The sequence below is a fragment of the Cajanus cajan genome, chromosome 3 (genome assembly GCF_000230855.2).
Source record: "Cajanus cajan strain Asha chromosome 3, NIPB_CcT2T_4, whole genome shotgun sequence".
NCBI classification, from domain to species: Eukaryota; Viridiplantae; Streptophyta; class Magnoliopsida; order Fabales; family Fabaceae; genus Cajanus; species Cajanus cajan.
This window is the reverse complement of record NC_138519.1, coordinates 17,111,886-17,131,629: the sequence shown is the minus strand read 5'-3', so window position 1 is coordinate 17,131,629 and position 19,744 is coordinate 17,111,886. Positions and strand designations below refer to the sequence as shown.

The following is a 19,744-nucleotide window of genomic DNA, read 5'->3' as shown; positions in this document are numbered from 1 at the left end:
TGACCAATATTAAAAGTCTAACTTTTAACATCGGTCATGCCATGATCGATGTTAAAAGTAGTTAATTTTTTTTTAAAATATTTGACTTATTTTAGGAGGATCCCTGCACAAAACCTGTAAATTAATAAAATACTAGATAATTCATATGTTTTTAATATATCAAATTACATACAAATGATAAGAGTTGGTAAATGTCAACCATATATGTAATCAAAGTAACTTACAAATTATTATGCATCCTAAACTACAAAATGAGTAAAACTATAAACTTACGTTTTATGCCCAAGAAGGGAGGTATTAAGCTTGTACGCACTACCCATATAGACATAACCAAACATCATATTCTTTGAAATTTCTAACTCAGTGGGAAGTGGCTGATTGTTGTTGCTTGCTACATCTAAGTTTTACAGAAAATTATGCAAATATGATGCTATATTTTTTTCTTTTGTTGGGGGCACAGAGAACAAATAAGAAACTCTACAACCATTAAAAGCAAGCGATAACAATATTCTAAATCATTGATTCCCAGTCCTACAAAACAGATTGTATGTAATAAAGAATTTCGAACTCTAACCCTCGGATACATGCTGTCATTGAACTATACCTTTCCAATAAGGCGGGGCTGACCATGGTGAGAATTCATATGAAATTTCTCTCTTCTTTTGCTTCAAGGGCATGCACTTCCTCGTTGGATAGTAGGTCCACAATAGGTTCATATACGTCCCACTCCTTTCTTTTCCTGTTATATTCAAGAAAAATAAGCCAAGCCTGTGACATAATCTAAACAGGGATGTTAATACAAAACTTGCAAATTAGTTCCTGGCCCAAAGAAACCTTGTTCTATAGGATAGAGGAAGTCACAGAATTAGTTGGGTGATAGTTATTAAGGATTGAGGAAAAACATTTAAATTTGTTAGCAGTTGGGAAATTGACATCTGAAATTTGGGAATTGAGCATTTAAATTTGTAAAATAAAAAATTGTAAATCATTGAATCATGTGACTAATATCGATAATATGAAATTGCACCTATTCATTCATGTACCATAAAATTCGAAGTCATTTGAAATTCATCTTATGATACAAATTGATAGGTAGCCGAATCAAATTGAATAGTAGGATTCAATTTGTGAATAACTGGTAAAAAATGTCATATTATGTCACCGTTTATCCACTTTTCCTAGCTGAATTCTAATATTTATGAATTACTTAATTTCATGGGCTACGAAGGCACGATGACTAAGCAGTACTCTAAGATGATTGGACAATGATAAATGTTCCGAACTAAATTATTGAATTTGAGCAAAAAGGAGTGTTCAAATTTTATGAAACAGACTTACCGGACCACACTAGATTTTGGACTAAATAACTTAACCAAGTCCACTGCTACAGCGCCTCCTTTACTGTTAATATATCATTGACAATAAAGCGGATTAGGAACGTACATATTCACATGGAATTTAATAACATTGCATTTATCACACCACGCGAACCATGACATAAATGTATAAAAAACAACCTGACAGGAGTATATGTTGAGAATAAGATGTATGCCCAAGATCCAATTTATCTTATATGCATTAATAAGATTATACTTTATTTTCATGTTTATTGATTATGAGAAATAATTAATATGATAAATTCCTTGATTAAAATTAAAGACTTCTTTTTTTATAATAGAGATTATAATAATGAGAAAAACAAGTTCTTTTTAATTTTAATCTAAATTGTTCTTGATCGTAGGATTATTGAAGATAGGACATCATTAATCCACATAGATCAATATATGTGTAATAGTCTTTATTGGATAGAAATTAATAAATCTCATTTATTAAATTACTCATATAAATAGTGCAGATAGGGATATGACTATTGAACAGACTCTATAAAGGAAATTTTATGTTAATCTTCTAAAAGGTTCTTGAAAATATTATTTCATACTATCCGGACGTTAAGGAGTGTTGCTAGACGCAAACCTTGATTAGTAAATTAATGTATTTAATTTACTACCGGTTTAGTTTTGAACCTACAGGGTCACACACTAACGAGTGTTCTAATCTTTGCTCAAGAAAATTTATTATTTGATAATTAAATTAAAGAATTTGATTTTACCAAATAATTATTTTTCTTATAAATAAAATATTATTTATTTAATTTTGACTAGCATCAAAATATAAATAGTATTTGTTTCTATTAAGATAGAAAAGCACGTCAGTTTTTCAATTTCAAATTGAAAGATTCAATTTGAATTTTGACCTAGTCAAAAGTGGTTTTGATAAGAAAAGATAAAAGCTAATTTCTTTTGGATATTTGATAATTCCTATTTTTTAGAAGATAGGATATGGAGGCTGTTGCTAAGTGAATAGATATGTTTACATATTTATAAATATACAGCTCCACTGTGGAGAAACACACACAGAGAAACCATAAGAAAATTAGTTCTTTTCTCTCTTATATCCTGTGCTGGAAAATTGCTTAGTCAAGAGGTTGACAAGCAAAGATTAGTCTCGATGTGGATACACGTGGGACCTTCATAGTTTTGAAGGAAATTTTTTAAATTTCAGACTTCAACCGGGTAAACTTTATTGGCTTTCATAAATATCCTATTAATTATCATGTGTGGTTTTAGCATAAAGTAGATCTTTTTATTTCCGCTACACATGTTTAGAACATGATTGAACTTTCAGTATATTCAGCCTCTCGACGACCCTTCTTGCTCATTCTGTTTTCTCTTGCTAAAACCACACTTTGAATTGCAATCTGAAATTGAAAAACAAATATTATTGTAACTGTACCATCACTACAACATTTTTTATATTAGGCAACGAGTTTTTAGGCAACGCCTAAAAAAGTGTTCTCGAAATATGGAATAGGCAACAATTTTGTAAACTGTTGGCAATTTGTTTGACAACAATCATAAAACCGTTCCCAAAAGCACATATAGGCAACACTTGATCAAAGCGTGCACTATTCTCTTTTCAATATTAACAAAACTGTTCTTGAAATATGAAACAAGCAACAAATTTCTAATCGTGGCCACTTCTCTACCCAACAGTTTAAAAACCGTTCTTAAAATTGATATTAGGCAACAATTTATAAATTATTGCTTATTTTATATCATGCAACACAATAAAAAATGTTCCCAAAATATATTATTAACCATTTTTATTATTAAAATGGTCCCTTTAATTATGAAAATATTAATTTGCGGGAAACAAAGGATTTCTCGTCTCCTAAAACCAAAAAATAGAATCCCTAAAATTTGCATGCTTGCTTCTCTGTGTGTTCTCGTCTCCTAAACGTTGCTCCCTATCTTCATCTTTCTCATCACGTGTAGCAAGTTGTTCTATGCTTGCTATTTGGGCACCTCTCAGGTATGATTCTCTTCCATTCCATGTGTGATTGCTGTTATTTTTATCTCTTCCATTCCGTGAGGCTGTAGATGTTGTGCGTTGAGTGTGTGGGTTATGGGGTTCACAAGTGTACGTGTGTGTAAGATTATAGGTCTATGGCTATATGGGTTATATGGGTTATGGGTTCATTGCGATTATGGGTTATGGGTTCCGTTTGGGTATGTGAGAGGGTTTAGAGTAGGTGCGTGAAGAAAAAATTGGAACCAGGGCCTCAAAACTATTTTCACAAATTTCAAGCATTTTTGCAATTCATGTATCACTAATTATTTCTGACTGTTTATGTACATCACAGTAAATTCAACATCTTGTATTATGGTGTGAGGGGCCCTTCCTTTTGAGCTGCACTGAAGAGGTGATTTGTTTTTGTCTCATTATACTACCTCACAATTACACCTTCCTTTTCTAGATTTCACATCGATTCGAACCTTTTCTTGTACAATTCAAATTCCCCATTTATTATTGTGTTAGCTTTCATGAGAAAAATAGTGTATGTTCATTATGCACATGGAGAAAAAGGCGTGAACACACGTGGATGTGGAGAGAACTAATATTGTGACAAATGGAAGTTTGATTTGGATTTTGCTGCATACTTAATCTGTCAAATATGAGACACATGCACTTCCTTATTATACATTAGAAACCAAACACAATAGGGCACTTATTCAATGCCATGGAACTTCCAGTACTAAATTCCAAACCCAACATTTTCCTGCAATTCACTTCTCATCATTTTAGAAACACAATCCATCTACCAATACTTTAATACTTCGATTGTTAGATGTAGCTAGTAAAATGAAAGAAAAAAATTGTCTTCATTTAAATTAATTATGTTAGGAATGTAACAATTTGGCACATATATGAATGAATGAAGAAGGTACAGTGATAAAGTTTATAACTTGTTATGTCAAAAGGTACCAAGACAGAATTGAATGTTCAATCAAACTAGGCCTAGGGACTATTTCTAACATTAGAATGGTGTAGGCAATGTGGTGATTTACTTTAATATGTTACAGGTTTGGTGGTTAGATTTTTTTTTGAATTTCTAATATAACATTAATTCTTTAGTGATGGCATTTAAGTGAGAAAGACAAATTGATAGAAATTGATAAGTTGAGTAAAAGTGACATGAATTTGAGTTTTGTTCTTGAATATTCAGCTCCATGATTGTATCACATAAACATCCATGCATCAGATTTCTAACCATGATTAAGAGCATTTTCTTTTATGATTTTCACAAAATTAGTAATCATTTTTTTTTCTTGTCTTTTTTCTATGCTACTTGTATGATGTTCTTAAAACAAAAAAATCTGGATTAAACATAAGCTTTTTTCCTTAAAAGATATACACGTACTATGGTGGTGGCTAAGGCGGAACCATAAGAAACCTTTACAACTAACATAGTCTTTAAAGAAATTTTAGGAATATACTGTTTTAACATATTTTATAGATAGATTAGAGATTTATAAGGTTCTTTTATTTTATTGGACAGACAAATGGTAGTAGAATAATTATTAGGCTGTTTTATATATGCAAATGGATTGATACCTAGACAAATTTTATGTTTTGTAATTGAGCCTATGTTGAGCTTTTATATATGTGTGTTTTTATAATTGTCTTGTCTCTAGTTTAGCCTAACTCAAATTAGGCTAAGACTTAAATATTAAATAAGTCATCAAGTCAAGATTTTATTCCTTCATCTGCTAAATATGCTTAATTTGTGGTTTTACTTTATAGATGGATCAAACTTTCTTGCTAACCACCCTGAGTTGGTGCTTTCTTGTTTGAGGTTGTGTTTTGTTGTCATATTTCACATTTTTCATTTATATACTTCCTATGAATTTAAATATAAATAATAAAACATATTAGACTTAAATAGAATTTGAATCCTATTATCCTTATTATTACCTTAAAAGTGAATAGGAAAATAAGAAAGCAAATTCTGTTATCGGAACAATGGAAAAGTATTAGTGTTTTCTCTCTTAGGATGATACTTACTTCCCTATCAATAAGAAATAAAAGAAAATTAAAAACCTTTTTATTCATACCAGTTAGAAGGAATAATATTTATTTAATATGTGAATAAAAAAGCTTTGTTATTTGTCACAGGTGTTGCGGAGGAAATTATAACATAACAATTGTTCATCAGGTCAAGTTCTTTGTCTTAATCCTGGTAAGTTTAAGTTATTTAATTATTTTAGAAGTAATATATTTGATTTGGCTAAATTTTGTAAAGTATTTTGTTGTATTTTTTTTTTACCATGGAATATAAACTGCATTTTAAAACATGATTTTTAGGCTTGATTGTGATGTTTATGTTATTCCTTTGAAAGTTGTTTTTTATTTTGAATTTAATTTTAAAATTCATATAGCCCTTTTCTAAATCTTTCAGTAGCATAACATTAATTAAATTACTTAAAGAAATATGTCATTATGATTATTATAATATGTGAACTTATCATTTGGATTAGATTAAAAGTGATGGATAAAAAGTGGACAAAACTACCAAGGTTTAATAGAGACTATATCAATGGTGTTGAGTCATTCTTAGACTTTGCCTATAGTAAAGGAAGACCTCAAGGAGAAGAGATTTTATGCCCCTGTGCCAAGTGTGGAAATTGTTGTTGGGAAAAAAGAAATGTGGTTTATAATCATTTAATAGCTATTGGATTTGTGGAAGGCTACAATGTTTGGGTACACCATGGCGAACGAATATCAAGGCCAATGGAAATTGACAAAGACATAGAAGATGAAGAGGACTCACGTGATGACATCGATTGCTTATTGTATGACACTTTTAGAAATGTGGTAGAAACAGAGGGAGTTAACAAAGGTCTTAATAAAGATGCTAGAAAATTCTACAATTTGATTGATGAGGCAAAACAAGAACTTTACCCAGGATGTAAAAATTTCTCTACGTTATCTTTCATAATTCGAATGTACTTGTTGAAATGTCTACATGGGTGGAGCAATGCATCATTCACTGCTCTCTTGGAGTTACTCAAAGAAGCCATTCCTGATCTAAATATTCCTGAAACTTTTAATAAAGCAAAGTCCATGATTAGAGACCTTGGCCTTGATTATAAAAAGATTCATGCATGTCGAAATGATTGCATGTTATATTGGGGAGACTATGAGAATGACAATTCTTGTAGATTTTGTGAAGCTTCACGATGGAAAGAATTCCCCCAAGTTGACAGTAAGCTTGAGCAACGAAAAAATGAGCACAAAGTTCCAGCAAAAATTTTGAGACACTTTCCATTGATTCCAAGGCTTCAAAGGTTGTTTATGTGTTCAAAGACAGCTAACTCAATGAGGTGGCATGAGGAAGAGCGCTCGAAGGATGGGAAGCTTAGACATCCTGCTGATGGCCAGGTGTGGAATGACTTTGATAAGCTTCATCCTGAGTTTTCTTCCGAGACTCGTAATGTAAGACTTGGCTTGGCTAGTGATGGATTTAATCCATTTAGGACTATGAGCTTATCACATAGTACATGGCCTGTGATGATGGTTGTATACAATTTTCCACCATGGATGTGTATGAAATCTGAGTATATGATGTTGTCTTTACTGATTCCCGGACCTTAGTCTCCAGGAAACAATATCGATGTGTATCTTCAACCGTTGATTGAGGAGTTGAAGGAATTATGGGAATCAGGAGTAGAGACATATGATGCTTCAAGGAATCAAACATTTCAAATGCATGCAGCTCTTTTATGGACAATTAGTGATTACCCTGGGTATGCTATGTTGTCTGGATGGAGCACAAAAGGAAAGTTGGCATGTGCATGTTGCAATTATAACACTTTTTCAATCTATTTGAAGCATAGTCGAAAGATGTGTTATATGGATCATCGTGTCTTTCTACCTATGGGTCATGTTTGGAGGGCTAATAAGAGTGCTTTTAATGGAAAACAAGAACATAGATCTGCACCAAGTTTGTTAAGAGGGGAGGAGATATTAGAAATCTTAAAAGATTTCAACAATTTATTTGGGAAAACCAAAAGACAAAAAATTGATGGCCCATGGAAGAAGAAGTCAATTTTTTTTGAGTTGCCATATTGGGCTGAGAATCCATTACGTCATAATCTTGATGTAATGCATATAGAAAAAAACTTTTTTGATAATATTATTGGGACTTTATTGGATATCGCGGGCAAGACAAAGGATCATATTAAGGCTCGTTATGATTTGCAAGAGATGGGCATTAGAAAGAATCTTCATCCAATTGATATTGGTGGAGGTCGTGCAAAGTTTGTAAAAGCATGTTTCTCAATGACTTCAGAAGAGAAGTCTACTTTTTGTGGTGTTTTCAAGGGCAGTAAGTTACCAGATGGTAGTGCATCAAACATTTCAAGATGTGTGCACATTACTGAAAGGAAAATATCTGGTTATAAGAGTCATGATGCACATTTTATGCTACATTACTTACTACAGATAGCAATAAGAAGCACAATGCCAAATGCAGTGGCTCATCCTCTAATTCGTCTTGGTTGTTTTTTTTGCTCTTTGTGCCAAAAAGTTATCCAAGTCCATGAGCTAGACTACTTACAAGCAGAGATTGTAGAAATACTTTGTCAATTGGAGATGATTTTTCCTCCTAGCTTTTTTGATATAATGGTTCACTTACCTATTCATCTTTCCAATGAGGTTAAATTGGGTGGCCCGGTTCAATTTCGGTGGATGTATCCTATAGAAAGATATTTATGTAAGCTCAAGAGTTATGTTCGTAATAGAAGCCAGCCAGAAGGTTCTATTGCTGAGGGGTATTTGGCTGAAGAGGCATTGACTCTTTGCTCAAGATATTTACATAAAAATGTGGAGACAAGGTTGAATAGAAAGAATCGAAATTATGACAACAGTGATTTGTGTGAAGTAGATGCAGCTGATTACTTCACAAGTATTGGATGTCCTTTAGGGGGGAAGAAAAATGGGGAACCATTTGCTTTGGACTTTCAATCTACAGCCCAAGCCCATCGATACATCTTATTCAATTGTGAAGAAGTTCAAGTCTATATCCGGTGCGAGAAGTTCTCATTTTCCATCTATTGATTATCTCTAAATTATTTCATTTTATTTTTATACTAACAAATGACATTGTTGTCATTGTAGAGAGCATGATGATAGTATTAATAGTCACACTAAAAAACGGAAGTGGGCTAAGGCAAAAGTGCAGAGTCAAGATTTTAGTGAATGGTTTAGAAATCGGGCCATGAAAAATGATGTATCATTTCAGCTCAAAGAATTGTCAAGAGGACCAAATACTGTTGCAAAGAGGTTTTCAGGCTACCTCATTAATGGATATAGATTCCACACTATGAAACGAGATGCAAGAAGAAAAACCCAAAATTCTGGTGTGACATTGGTTTCGTTAACTCCTAGTTTTGCAAGCTCTAAGGATGAAAATCCCAAGATAGAATCTATCCCTTATTATGGAGCAATTACTGATATCATTGAGTTAGATTATTATGGCCACTTCAATTTTGTGTTGTTTAGGTGTGATTGGTTTGAGGTTGAAGAAGACAAATATGGACTTATTTGTGTACACTTCAACAAAAGATGTTATCAAGATGATCCTTTTGTGCTAGCTTCTCAAGTCCATCAATGTTTTTATATCCAAGATCCTTTTAATGAAAATAGGCATTATGTTATGAAAACAATGCCACGAGATGTATTTAACATGAGTGAGCAGTTGGAGCCAAGAGGTGTAAATGCACCAAATGATGATGGTGAATTTAACTGGGTTAGGGAAGATATACCCGCAACAATCATTGAGAAACCTTTGCATGTTATGCAAGAAGAAGAATATGAAGAAGAGTCTGATTTTGATGACACATTGTTGGACTTCATGGACTAATGGATACACAGTCATAGAGGACTAATTATTGGACTTCATGGACTTTTGTTACAGCAAGGACTGATCTGTTTCAAAATAAAAACTGGTACAGCATGCCAAACTATAAAATTCTAAAATTTTAATTATGAAAATCTTAGTGTCTTAGCTTTCTAACAAAATTAACCCCATGCTATTTGGAGACCTAGAGTTCAAGTTATGCAATAGTTACTCTTTGGTGTCTAAGAGAGGATGTGTACTCTGTTACAGCAAGGATTGACTTGTTTTAAAATAAAAACTGGTACTGCATGTCAAACTATAAAATTCTCAAATTTTAATTATGAAAAGCTTAGTGTCTTAGCTTTCTAACAAAATTAACCCCATGCTATTTGGAGACCTAGAGCTTAAGTTATGCAATAGTTACTCTTTGGTGTCTAAGAGAGGATGTGTACTCTGTTACAGCAAGGATTGACTTGTTTTAAAATAAAAACTGGTACTGCATGTCAAATTATAAAATTCTCAAATTTTAATTATGAAAATCTTATTGTCTTAGCTTTCTAACAAAATTAACCCCATGCTATTTGGAGACCTAGAGCTCAAGTTATGCAATAGTTACTCTTTGGTGTCTAAGAGAGGATGTGTACTCTGTTACAGCAAGGATTGACTTGTTTTAAAATAAAAACTGGTACTGCATGTCAAACTATAAAATTCTCAAATTTTAATTATGAACAGCTTAGTGTCTTAGCTTTCTAACAAAATTAACCCCATGCTATTTGGAGATCTAAAGCTCATGTAATCTGGAACAACAAGCATGAGTACTATCCACTAATTATATTTTTCATTTTGTAGGTACAAAACGCAGAAGGAAGGAATTTTAAAGTAAAATATGAGTACTACAGACAAACGTGAGAAAGATATCTTCAATTTGGAAGGTGAAGTGAAATCAAGTGCTGAATTACTTAGGAGATTTCAAATTAAGCGTGAAAAGGTATTGGGTAATACTAAACAAAGCAAAGGAGTTATGACTAAGGTCCAAGGAACTAATATCAAGAAAAACAAGCCACCAACTACTGCAGCAGTTACATCAAAACCTAAAGGGTTTGATAACCAAATCAGAGGGCGCAATCAAGGTACTTTTAGCATTGCAAACCATTCAACAAGTGATCAAGATGAAGGAAAGAATGTAAGTGAAAAAAAGTTTCAAAAAGAGACAGCCAACGTGCAAGGCAAGAAAACACAAATTAAACATCCAATGAAGTTATCAATAGAGGTAGCCAACATGCAAAGCAAGAAAACACAAATTCAAGTTCCAAAGAAGTTACCAATAGAGGCAACCAACATACAAGGCAAGAAAACTCAAGTTCAAGTTCCAAAGAAATTTCCAATAGAGGTAACCAACAAAAGGAAACTAGTTGAATATGCTGGGTCACATGGAAGGCAGCCCATAGAAAGGGCAATGGCTGAATGTAATGAGAGGCAAGAAAATGAGCCCATAAGAAAGTCAGTGGCTGAACATAGTGGATCACATGGAAGACAGTCTGTGAAAATGGTACTAGCTGAAAATAATGACTCACGTGAAAATCTCCAAAACCCTCAAAAAAAGACAAGAAAAGTCTCGATGTGTCCAGCTATGTTAATTGATCAGTTCCTTCAAGAAAATGTGGAGTTTGGTCCAGAAGAGGAGGAGCAAGATGCAAGTGAAAATGAAGAACTCATGGAAAAAAATGGTCATGAAGAAGAAAATGCACTACAAGACGAAAGTAGTAAGATAAATGGTTATATAATTGTTTAGTCTATTCTATTTTGCTATTCTTTATATATATCTGTAACCATATTTGCTATTATCTTTCATGGCTATTATGATAAACTAGGTACATGTAAGAAAAAAACAAGAGGGCCAACACGATGTTTGAAAATACATGCAAGATCATTCGAAGAACGTCAAGGAGTTACCTTAGATGATGATGGAGAACCAATTGGACCCAAAGACAAAGTAGTATCCGACTTGAGTTATTTCTTAGGCACTGTGGCAAGGAATCCAAACTTTTGCCCTTTAATTTATACAAACTTCAAAGGCTTGACCATGGATGAAAGAGAACAAATATGGGATTTTGTTAATGTATGTGAAAAGTGATAGTAAATTTAATTTGCTAAATGGTTAATACTTATCAATGTTGATAATTATATTTCTATTTTACAGGAAAAATTCATTATTCCCGAGAAAGGAAAAAAAGCAATATTTGCTCGCATAAATGATGCTTGGAGACGCTACAAGAACTACATCAAGAGGAACTATTTTTTGAAATACTCAACTTTGACAGAAAGGCTGAAACATCGTCCAAAGCATATACCTGAAAATCAGTATAAACACTTGATGGTTTATTGGAGAAACAGTATTGTCCAAGTAATTAAGATAATTATATTTATATTTTTTTTGTTGTTTCTACCTGTTTTCATTGTTATTGCTCTAGGCTACTGTTACTAGTCTCGATTCCTATTCTAGTTGGTATTTATAGTTGCTGTTTATGCTAGTTTTTTATGTTATTAATTTTCCAAATGGTGTATCTAGTTGTTTATGGTTGTTGATTCTGAATACTAATTATGGTATTTCTGCTATTTTGGATCATTGTTTCTACTATTTTTTTGCTGCTATTTTTTGGTTGATGTTACATTTTATTATTGAACTTAAAAAAAAAATTCTATGCAATGCAATGCAGAATATAAGCCAGAAAAATGCTATCAATAGGGCAAAGCAGAAATACATTCACCGCATGGGTCCTACAAACTTTGCAAGGATTCGTGCAAAATTGGTATTATATTTATGTTTATATGTGCAAAACAATAAATTCTTGTACCTCTTGTGCATTTCTTATTATTGAATCTCTAATTTATGTAGCAAGAAAAGAAGAATGGAGAGGATGTTTCTCAAGCTGAAATGTTCATTGAGACTCGTCAGAGTCGAAAAGGAAAAGAGGTGGATAAAGATACTCAAATTGTGATTGTAAGTCTACTATTTCAATACCAATTTTTTAAAGTAGTATGTCTTGATTGTATTTTAACTATAATGTTTATTTTCTTATAAATTAGACAAAACTTCAAGAATCAATCCAATCCTCAAGTAGTGAATCTGCTGAACAAGCTTTTCAATCAATCTTTGGCAAAGAAAAACCCGGTAGAGTTCGATGTCTGGGAAGAACGATCACACCAAGTATGTTAAAGAAAAATGAAGAAATTGTTGCTTTAAAGAAACAACATTCTGTTGAGATAGGTTCAATGGCTAAGACAGTTCAAGGATTACAATGTCTTATAAGATGCTTGCTAAAGGAAATCAATCCAGAATTGAATGACCAAGCTTTGGATAATATAATGGAGAATGCTATAAGCAATGACAATAGTGTAGCACCTCCTTCTTCTGCCTCAACCCATAGTCCTGGTCATGATAAGGTGTAATTTATGCCTTTGTCAAGTTCTAAATTATATTTTAATTCATTTCATTTGCATATACCAAACCAGTTATGAAAGTTTTCTTGTGTATAACTAGCTTTAACTCATGTTAATTGTTGGACATTGATTGGGGGATTAATTATAAAAGTTTTCTAAGTGAAAAAATATATTTATGTGCAGGAAAGACTTGATAATGAAGATCAGCCTTATGATGATGAAGAGACTGAATGATGTTACTTACATGGATGGATGACTAGCTATGCATAATATTACTAGATGACACTTTATATTGAAATTTAGAAATTTTATGTAAACTTTGACACCTTTGGATGATTTTATTTAGACTTTTATGATTTTGAATTGTCATATACTTGGAACTAATTAATGCAAGTGAATTTTACATGTGTTTGGATTTCATTTTATAATTTGTTTTATTATTTTTTGAGGGTGAAATCAATTCTTTATTGAGCATATGAGAAACGTCTTCTTGAAGAAGAGGATGTACAAGAGGATTATCAATCCAAAATAATGTATAGTTCTTCTTATTAATATGAGTTGTTTAATATACTATTTGTATTATAATTATAGGTATGTATTACATATATATGATTTCACAGGATAAAGTAAAATTTAATATATATATATATATATATATACACATATATATATATATTACATTTGCAACCATTTAAAAATAGTATATGGTGAAGATTATTGCTTAAATAATAGTGTGTTATTACCAATGTTATAAGTCAATATAAAAATAACTGTTGGGCGTTTATTTAGACAATATTTACAAAATTGTAGCTTAAATTTAGTCTAAATTGTTACCTATATTATCTCATAAACAACCTTAAAAAAATGTTCCCTGATGTCACTAGCAACAGTCATAAAAGTGCTGCCTATAAAAATAGACTACATTTCTAAAACCGTTCTTTAAAAATTAATAGTGTTGCCTTAAATAAAAAAAAAACCGTTGCCAATGAAGATCATGAAAACCGTTCTTGGAAGTTTAGGTAACGGTTTTTTTGACATCGTGGGCACAGGCCAAAAAACCGTTGCATATTGAAATAGGCAACGGTTGATAAATCCACGCTTCAGAAACCGTTGCCAAACCGTTCCCTAAACTTTTAGGAACGGTTTTTTGGCTTTCATCAACGATTTTTTATTGTTGTCATAGATAACAAATGTTGTAGTGCATTTATAATTCCTGAATATGATACACCAATAAAATGAATTACCTCATAAAGTTGCTCTCTGATAGCAAAGCCAATAGCTGGCTGCAACTTAAAAGAAGCATTTTACAGTTTAGTCTGTTTTATTGTTCAAGCATGTCTGTGTGCTTGTGCTTGGGCATGTTAAGAAGAGAGAGAGGGAGAGAAACTTTCATGGATAAAAACAAGAATTTAATTTCTACTTTAGCACAAAAAATTGTTTCTTATTATAACCCAACCAAAATGCCATTACCAACATAAGTTTGTCATCATACAAACGAGCATAAAGTTGCCACATGTTAAATCCTATTATGTTCCTGAGAAGAAAGATCATGGAAAATAGCATAAAGTTGGCAAAAGTTAAAATTTCAGTCATCAATTCTTCTTGGGGAGCAGGGAGTTTGACACGGCTCCAAAATATCCAGTTTTATTTTAACTTGTTACTAGTGATAATTGGATTTACTTACTCCAACCTCAGGATCTTCAATGCCCATGTCCTTGTAGAAGATTCTGGCAAACTCTTCAGGATCACTCTCAAAGTTGTTCAAGTCATGGAATTCAATGAGTTTAGACACATAAAACCCGAACCAAAAAACAAGCACAACAATCTTACAACACAACACCTGCATTGTGCTCAAATCATAGTTACCAATCCCAGATAGCAGCATTTAGTGGCTAACTCTGAAAATGCTATAGCAGGAAGTGAGATGACCACTATTTTAAACTCCTCAAAATTAAAGATTTTCATGATATAATAAGTCACAGTTTACAGACAATCACCGTCAATAGCGCCCGAAAAGCTGCTATTTTGGCCGCTATTGAAACAGCTTTACTATTTGAACTCCATAGTTTACGGGCTATTTTGTTTGCAGCACGGCCCGTTCTGCATGCAGAACGGGCTATTTTGTTTACAGAACAGCCCGTTCTACAAGCAGAACGGGTTGTTCTGCTTGTAGAACGGGCCGTTCCGGTTTCAAAATTCGTCCAACAATAACGAAATAATAGACATAAGAAGAGAATGTTACCTTGATATTATATTCTTCCAAGAAAATGAGAAGCTAGAGACTTTAGATAAGAGCCCGAGAGAGTAAAGAAAAGATTATATGAGCCAAAGATTAGAGAATGACAGACTTTTAAAATCGGTCATAAGGTAGCCGATTTTAAAAATAATGTCATTATTTACAAAATTGCCACCACATCACTTTTAAAATCGGTTGCCTTATGACCGATTTTAAAACCCCGATTGTAAAAGTCATTTTTGTACTATTCAATTAATTAGAATCGTGTCTAGAGCTAATATTTTAAGTGGAAGAGCCAAATCAAAGACATTGCAATTCATATACCCTAAGGTTAGCAAATTAATTAATAGAGACAATAATATTTGAATTTATCGACTTTGGAAATAATAGTTATTTGTTTCTCATTTTAGTGTAATAAGCAACAAGACTCGTTTGAATGTGGCTATTACATCATGTATTGGATGAGAGCCATAGTTTCTGCGGGTATTACTGATTCTTGGGGGCAGGTAATTCATATCAAAATTTATTTAAGTATATTTACCTTTATGATAATTAACATTCCATATTAATGACACTTAAATTAATGTTTCAGTTCTTTCAAGATCCATCTCCATTGCCTGAAGATGAAATCATCAAGATAAGAGAACAATAGGCAACTTTTTTTCTTCAAAGTATATAATAGTTATATTTCTAAGTTTAGTTAGTTGGATATTATGTTTCTAGTTTGATAGCATGACAAACATATGTTTTATAGCTTTTTTAGGACAATAGGATTTACATTGTCTTAATTTATGCTTTTTAAGATTTATATATTATTTTCTTTTTGTCATTCAATTTTGAAATATAAATTATATTTGAATTTGTATTCTGGACTGCCTGGGTTAGGTTTTGTATTTTGGACTGTATGCAGGTTTTGGGTGTATCAAAAAGCAATAAAAATTTAAAAAAAATGCAAGAATTTACATCGGACTTCACCATGTCCGACGTAAATTTACGTCAGATCTTGCGTGTATTTTTTTAAATTTTAACCCAATTTTACGTCAGTTCTAGGGAATGTCCAACATAAATTTACGTTGGATTTCACAGCCGACGTAAATTTATGTCTCCCGCATTAACGTCGGAGTCGTTTCTAACGTAAAATCCTTAAAATATCCGACGTAAATGACCCCTTTTCCTCTAGTGGCAATTATGGATGTCTTAGGTGAGGAAGATCCGGCTATGAGTGACATCTAGAATGTCAATGGTTGAATTGTGGGTATGCTCGGATATTGTGACATAGGACAGAGGATTTCTAGGACATGAATTTTTATATGGATTTGGAGTGGTACTTATTATTTTAAAAACAATTTGTAAACTCTTACGTTTTATTTTTCCAATGTTCATTTTCAATCATTTTGGATATTGAAGAACATTTGTGAAGGTTTTTATGTGAACCCTTTACTAGTGTTGAAAAATTTATTTCCTTAATTTAATTACATTATTATGCTATGTGTTGGAGTAGTAAGGGTATCACATCAACCACAGTCTACGAATACTACATAAAGAAAAGTTAAAAATAAAAAACAAAAAATAAAAAATGGCTCATTAAACCCATAAAAGATAGAGGGAGACTTGGAAAATAAAAACCTTGAACTCTTGGAACTGAACCCAGTGTGAGAAAAATAACAGAAAAAAAAAGTGAAAAACCGGAAAGTGAAGCAAGCATGAGAGAGATACCGAAAAAAATGAAAAACATAAACTTCAGTTATAAAAACATAAAAAGTGACGTAGATTTTAAATAACATATCGATACACATCAACTATACATCACTTACAATATTAAAACTCTTCTTTTACTGAGGGATTAGTAGTAATGCCCTTAAGACTATCATTTCTATGTTTGTTATTATTGGCGAGAAACGGCGTCGTTGTGGATGGGAAGTCACGAAACAACATCGCCTCATCGTCCACGAACTGGGAGAGCCATTCCAGCTCCACTGCTTCATCGCTCTGTGCACACACAACACAAGGCCAAATAAATAATAAAAAATGATTTAATTTTTTGGGATTTATGATAAGTAATATTCCTGAGAATTTTATACGAAAAATAAGTTAACTGTAGTAATGATATTTGTTTAGATTGTTTTTTATCAAACTTAAAATTCCAACTTAAAACTTTAAAATTTGAAAATCAACTTTAGTTCTGATAAGATTGAACTTGAATATAATAAAAAAATCAAAAAAAAAATTTTGGAGAATATTATTTAATGTTTTAATCTAAAAGTACTTTTATAGTATGAGTAACATCTATTATCAATATAATTAATATTTTAAATAATGTAATATATATTTTAGATGATAAATTTGAGCCTAATTCAATCTTGTAAACTCGACTTATAAAATAAAAGTTATTTTTTACTTATATACTATTTAATTGTCTGTTCTATAGTGATGTGGGACTTTGATTTTTTTTTTAATAATAACATTTATCATAAATATAATTAATATTTTAAATAATGTAATATATATTTTATATGAAATTGTGAAAATTTAATATATTTAATTAATTATGTTAAATATATGTGAAATTAATTCTTTTTATTTATATAAATATAGAGTGGGAATAACATGCAAACCTAATTCAATGCAACATAGTAACCAATCGGCAATTTCTTATCATCTTAACTATATTTATAACCATCTTTTATTATGGCCTCCACCATCGACTTTATGGATGATAATGGGTAGGGTTTGAATAGAATTTTATAGTACTCAATTTTATATGTGTGTTTAAAAATAATATATGAATCCAATTTTATATCTACGTGGATAATAATTTTAATATTTATTTTTGTACCCGTTAAGTACTTATGTACTCATACCCACACTCGCAACCTATATTTATTTATGTATAAAGTAAATAAATCAATAAAAAGATAAGATTTCACACAAATTTATAAATAAATATTACAAAGAATATAATTATTGTAAATAAACTTAAAAAAATCAACTTAATAAAAGTTGTAATTAAACTTTCAACATTATGATCATGTGTTAACAATATTTTCCAATACATGTGAAAAAAAAATACAGAAATTAGTTAGATTAAAATTATAGATTAAATTATATACTATAAATTTCAAAAAAAAAAAACAAATATATAGACGCTTGACCTCATCCTCGAAATCAATTTCTCTATATTTTTGCAAACGTTTGTCTTCCAAGTTTATATATTAGTTTGGTCTAGTAATACTAATAGAAACAGCATGACAAGAAAATGAATGATTAGATAATTTAAATTAATAATTAAAACAAATAATAAAAAATAAAACATCTCTTATTAAATAAATAAAGTTTAATTCTTTATTACCTTATTGCTTGCGTTTCAATCAACTTTGTGCACACATAAGTGCCTCTAGAGTAAATTCATGGAACCTAGAACAATGATGACTCAAAAATCTATCTCATGTGTTAAATGCAGATTCTGAAGCTACAGGTGAAATTGGGATTTGCCAAAATCCTTAACAATTTTTTACAAAATTGGATACTTAATCTCATTTGTTTTCCACCATATCCAAGAATGTCAAAAGTAGAACTTATAGATAAAACTTTTTCTTTCAAGTAAATCTCTATTTCAGGTTTTATTTGTGTTTCAATTGTATCATTTATAAATAAATCATAATCACTATTTTTTTTATAATATTTAGATTATTCAAGTTTGACTCATTAACATTTGCTCGTGAAGTTGAAAATTTCAATATTCTCTTAGCTTTAGTTTGATACTCTTTAAATAATGAGTAGCATATATAATTTTTTTATATTATTAATTTCAATTGAATATGAGCTACCAAAAAACTTAGGAAAAAAATACTCTAACAACTTCAACTTATATCTTATGTCTAAAATAATAGTAATATCGTTATACTGATTAATATATATATATATATAGAGCTGTCAAAATGGGCTATGGCCCGTGGGCCAACCCGGCCCACCTTGAAAACGGGCCGGGCCGGGCCAAAATAAATAACAGTTTTATGATAAGTGGGTAAATTTAAACCCGGCCCACTTGAGCTGAACCCGTGGTGGGTCGGACAGCCCACCAGCCCACTTGATTTTTTTATTGCAACAGCTAACCCAATAATAGGAACAGACAGCAATAAAGTAGAACTGGAAACACTAAGTCTAAAGTCAAAATTATAAAACAAAAACAGTCAAAATTGAAAAGAAAACCCTATTCTAGCAAGGAAACGAAACGGACCACGCCGCACTTCATGTCTTCACTGCTTCAGCTTCACTACTTCATCTTGACGAAGGTTTCGGCTCATGAAGGTGTCCCTCTGCAGGTGGCTTCAACTTCACGAAGGTGCCCTTCTACGACTACACTACAGGTTCCGCTTCAATCTTCATATCCCAATTTTCCGCTTACCTTTTAGACCATATATGCGGATAAAGAAATATAAGGAAAGGTGCTAAATGCTAATAAAGAAATATGCGGATAAAGAAATATAGGATAAGGAAAGGTGCTAAATGCTATTTCGAAATTTTCGGTGAAAAAGGAAGAATATTTAATTTTTTTTTAATTTTTTGGTGGGTTGGTGGGCTGGCCCGTTTGACCCACCAACCCGTGGTGGGCCGAGCCGGGCCATAAAAATTCTGACAAAATAAAAAGTGGGCCGGGTTGGGTTGGCCCGTTTTTAAGATGGGCCAAAGTGGGCCGGCCCACATGGGCCGGGCTGGCCCGTTTTGACAGCTCTATATATATATAACTATGGCGTGGGACGGGATGGGTTAAGTACCATAATACCCATACTTAAACTCGTACCCACTAAATTTTACATGTCTATATC

The 19,744-nt window shown here is 31.9% G+C and overlaps 1 protein-coding gene and 1 long non-coding RNA gene across 4 annotated transcripts; one reads left to right on the top strand and one right to left on the bottom strand.

The window, feature by feature from the left end:
• Positions 1 to 115: 115 nt before the first annotated feature.
• Positions 116 to 14,536, bottom strand: LOC145955622 (uncharacterized). The gene is made up of 3 exons (XR_014432285.1): positions 14,367 to 14,536; positions 1,339 to 1,401; positions 116 to 739 (listed from the first exon to the last, which is right to left on the bottom strand). It is a non-coding gene; the product is annotated as an uncharacterized LOC145955622 (long non-coding RNA).
• On the top strand, positions 2,073 to 13,087 carry LOC109789891 (uncharacterized). 3 transcript variants are annotated; one of them, XM_083070591.1, is made up of 10 exons: positions 3,202 to 3,372; positions 3,704 to 3,763; positions 5,518 to 5,581; positions 10,091 to 11,001; positions 11,113 to 11,360; positions 11,442 to 11,645; positions 11,959 to 12,051; positions 12,138 to 12,242; positions 12,329 to 12,685; positions 12,866 to 13,087. In XM_083070591.1, exons 4-10 carry the CDS (start codon positions 10,128 to 10,130, stop codon positions 12,914 to 12,916), a joined length of 1,932 nt encoding a protein of 643 aa, XP_082926717.1. In that variant the 5' UTR covers positions 3,202 to 3,372; positions 3,704 to 3,763; positions 5,518 to 5,581; positions 10,091 to 10,127; the 3' UTR covers positions 12,917 to 13,087. The 3 variants fall into 3 exon arrangements, with proteins under 3 accessions (XP_082926715.1, XP_082926717.1, XP_082926716.1); XM_083070590.1 differs by having other exon boundaries at positions 3,206 to 3,372; positions 10,091 to 11,004; XM_083070589.1 differs by lacking the exons at positions 10,091 to 11,001; positions 11,113 to 11,360; positions 11,442 to 11,645; ... (2 more) ...; positions 12,329 to 12,685; positions 12,866 to 13,087 and adding exons at positions 5,880 to 8,429; positions 8,521 to 10,082 and having other exon boundaries at positions 2,073 to 3,372.
• Positions 14,537 to 19,744: the final 5,208 nt, after the last annotated feature.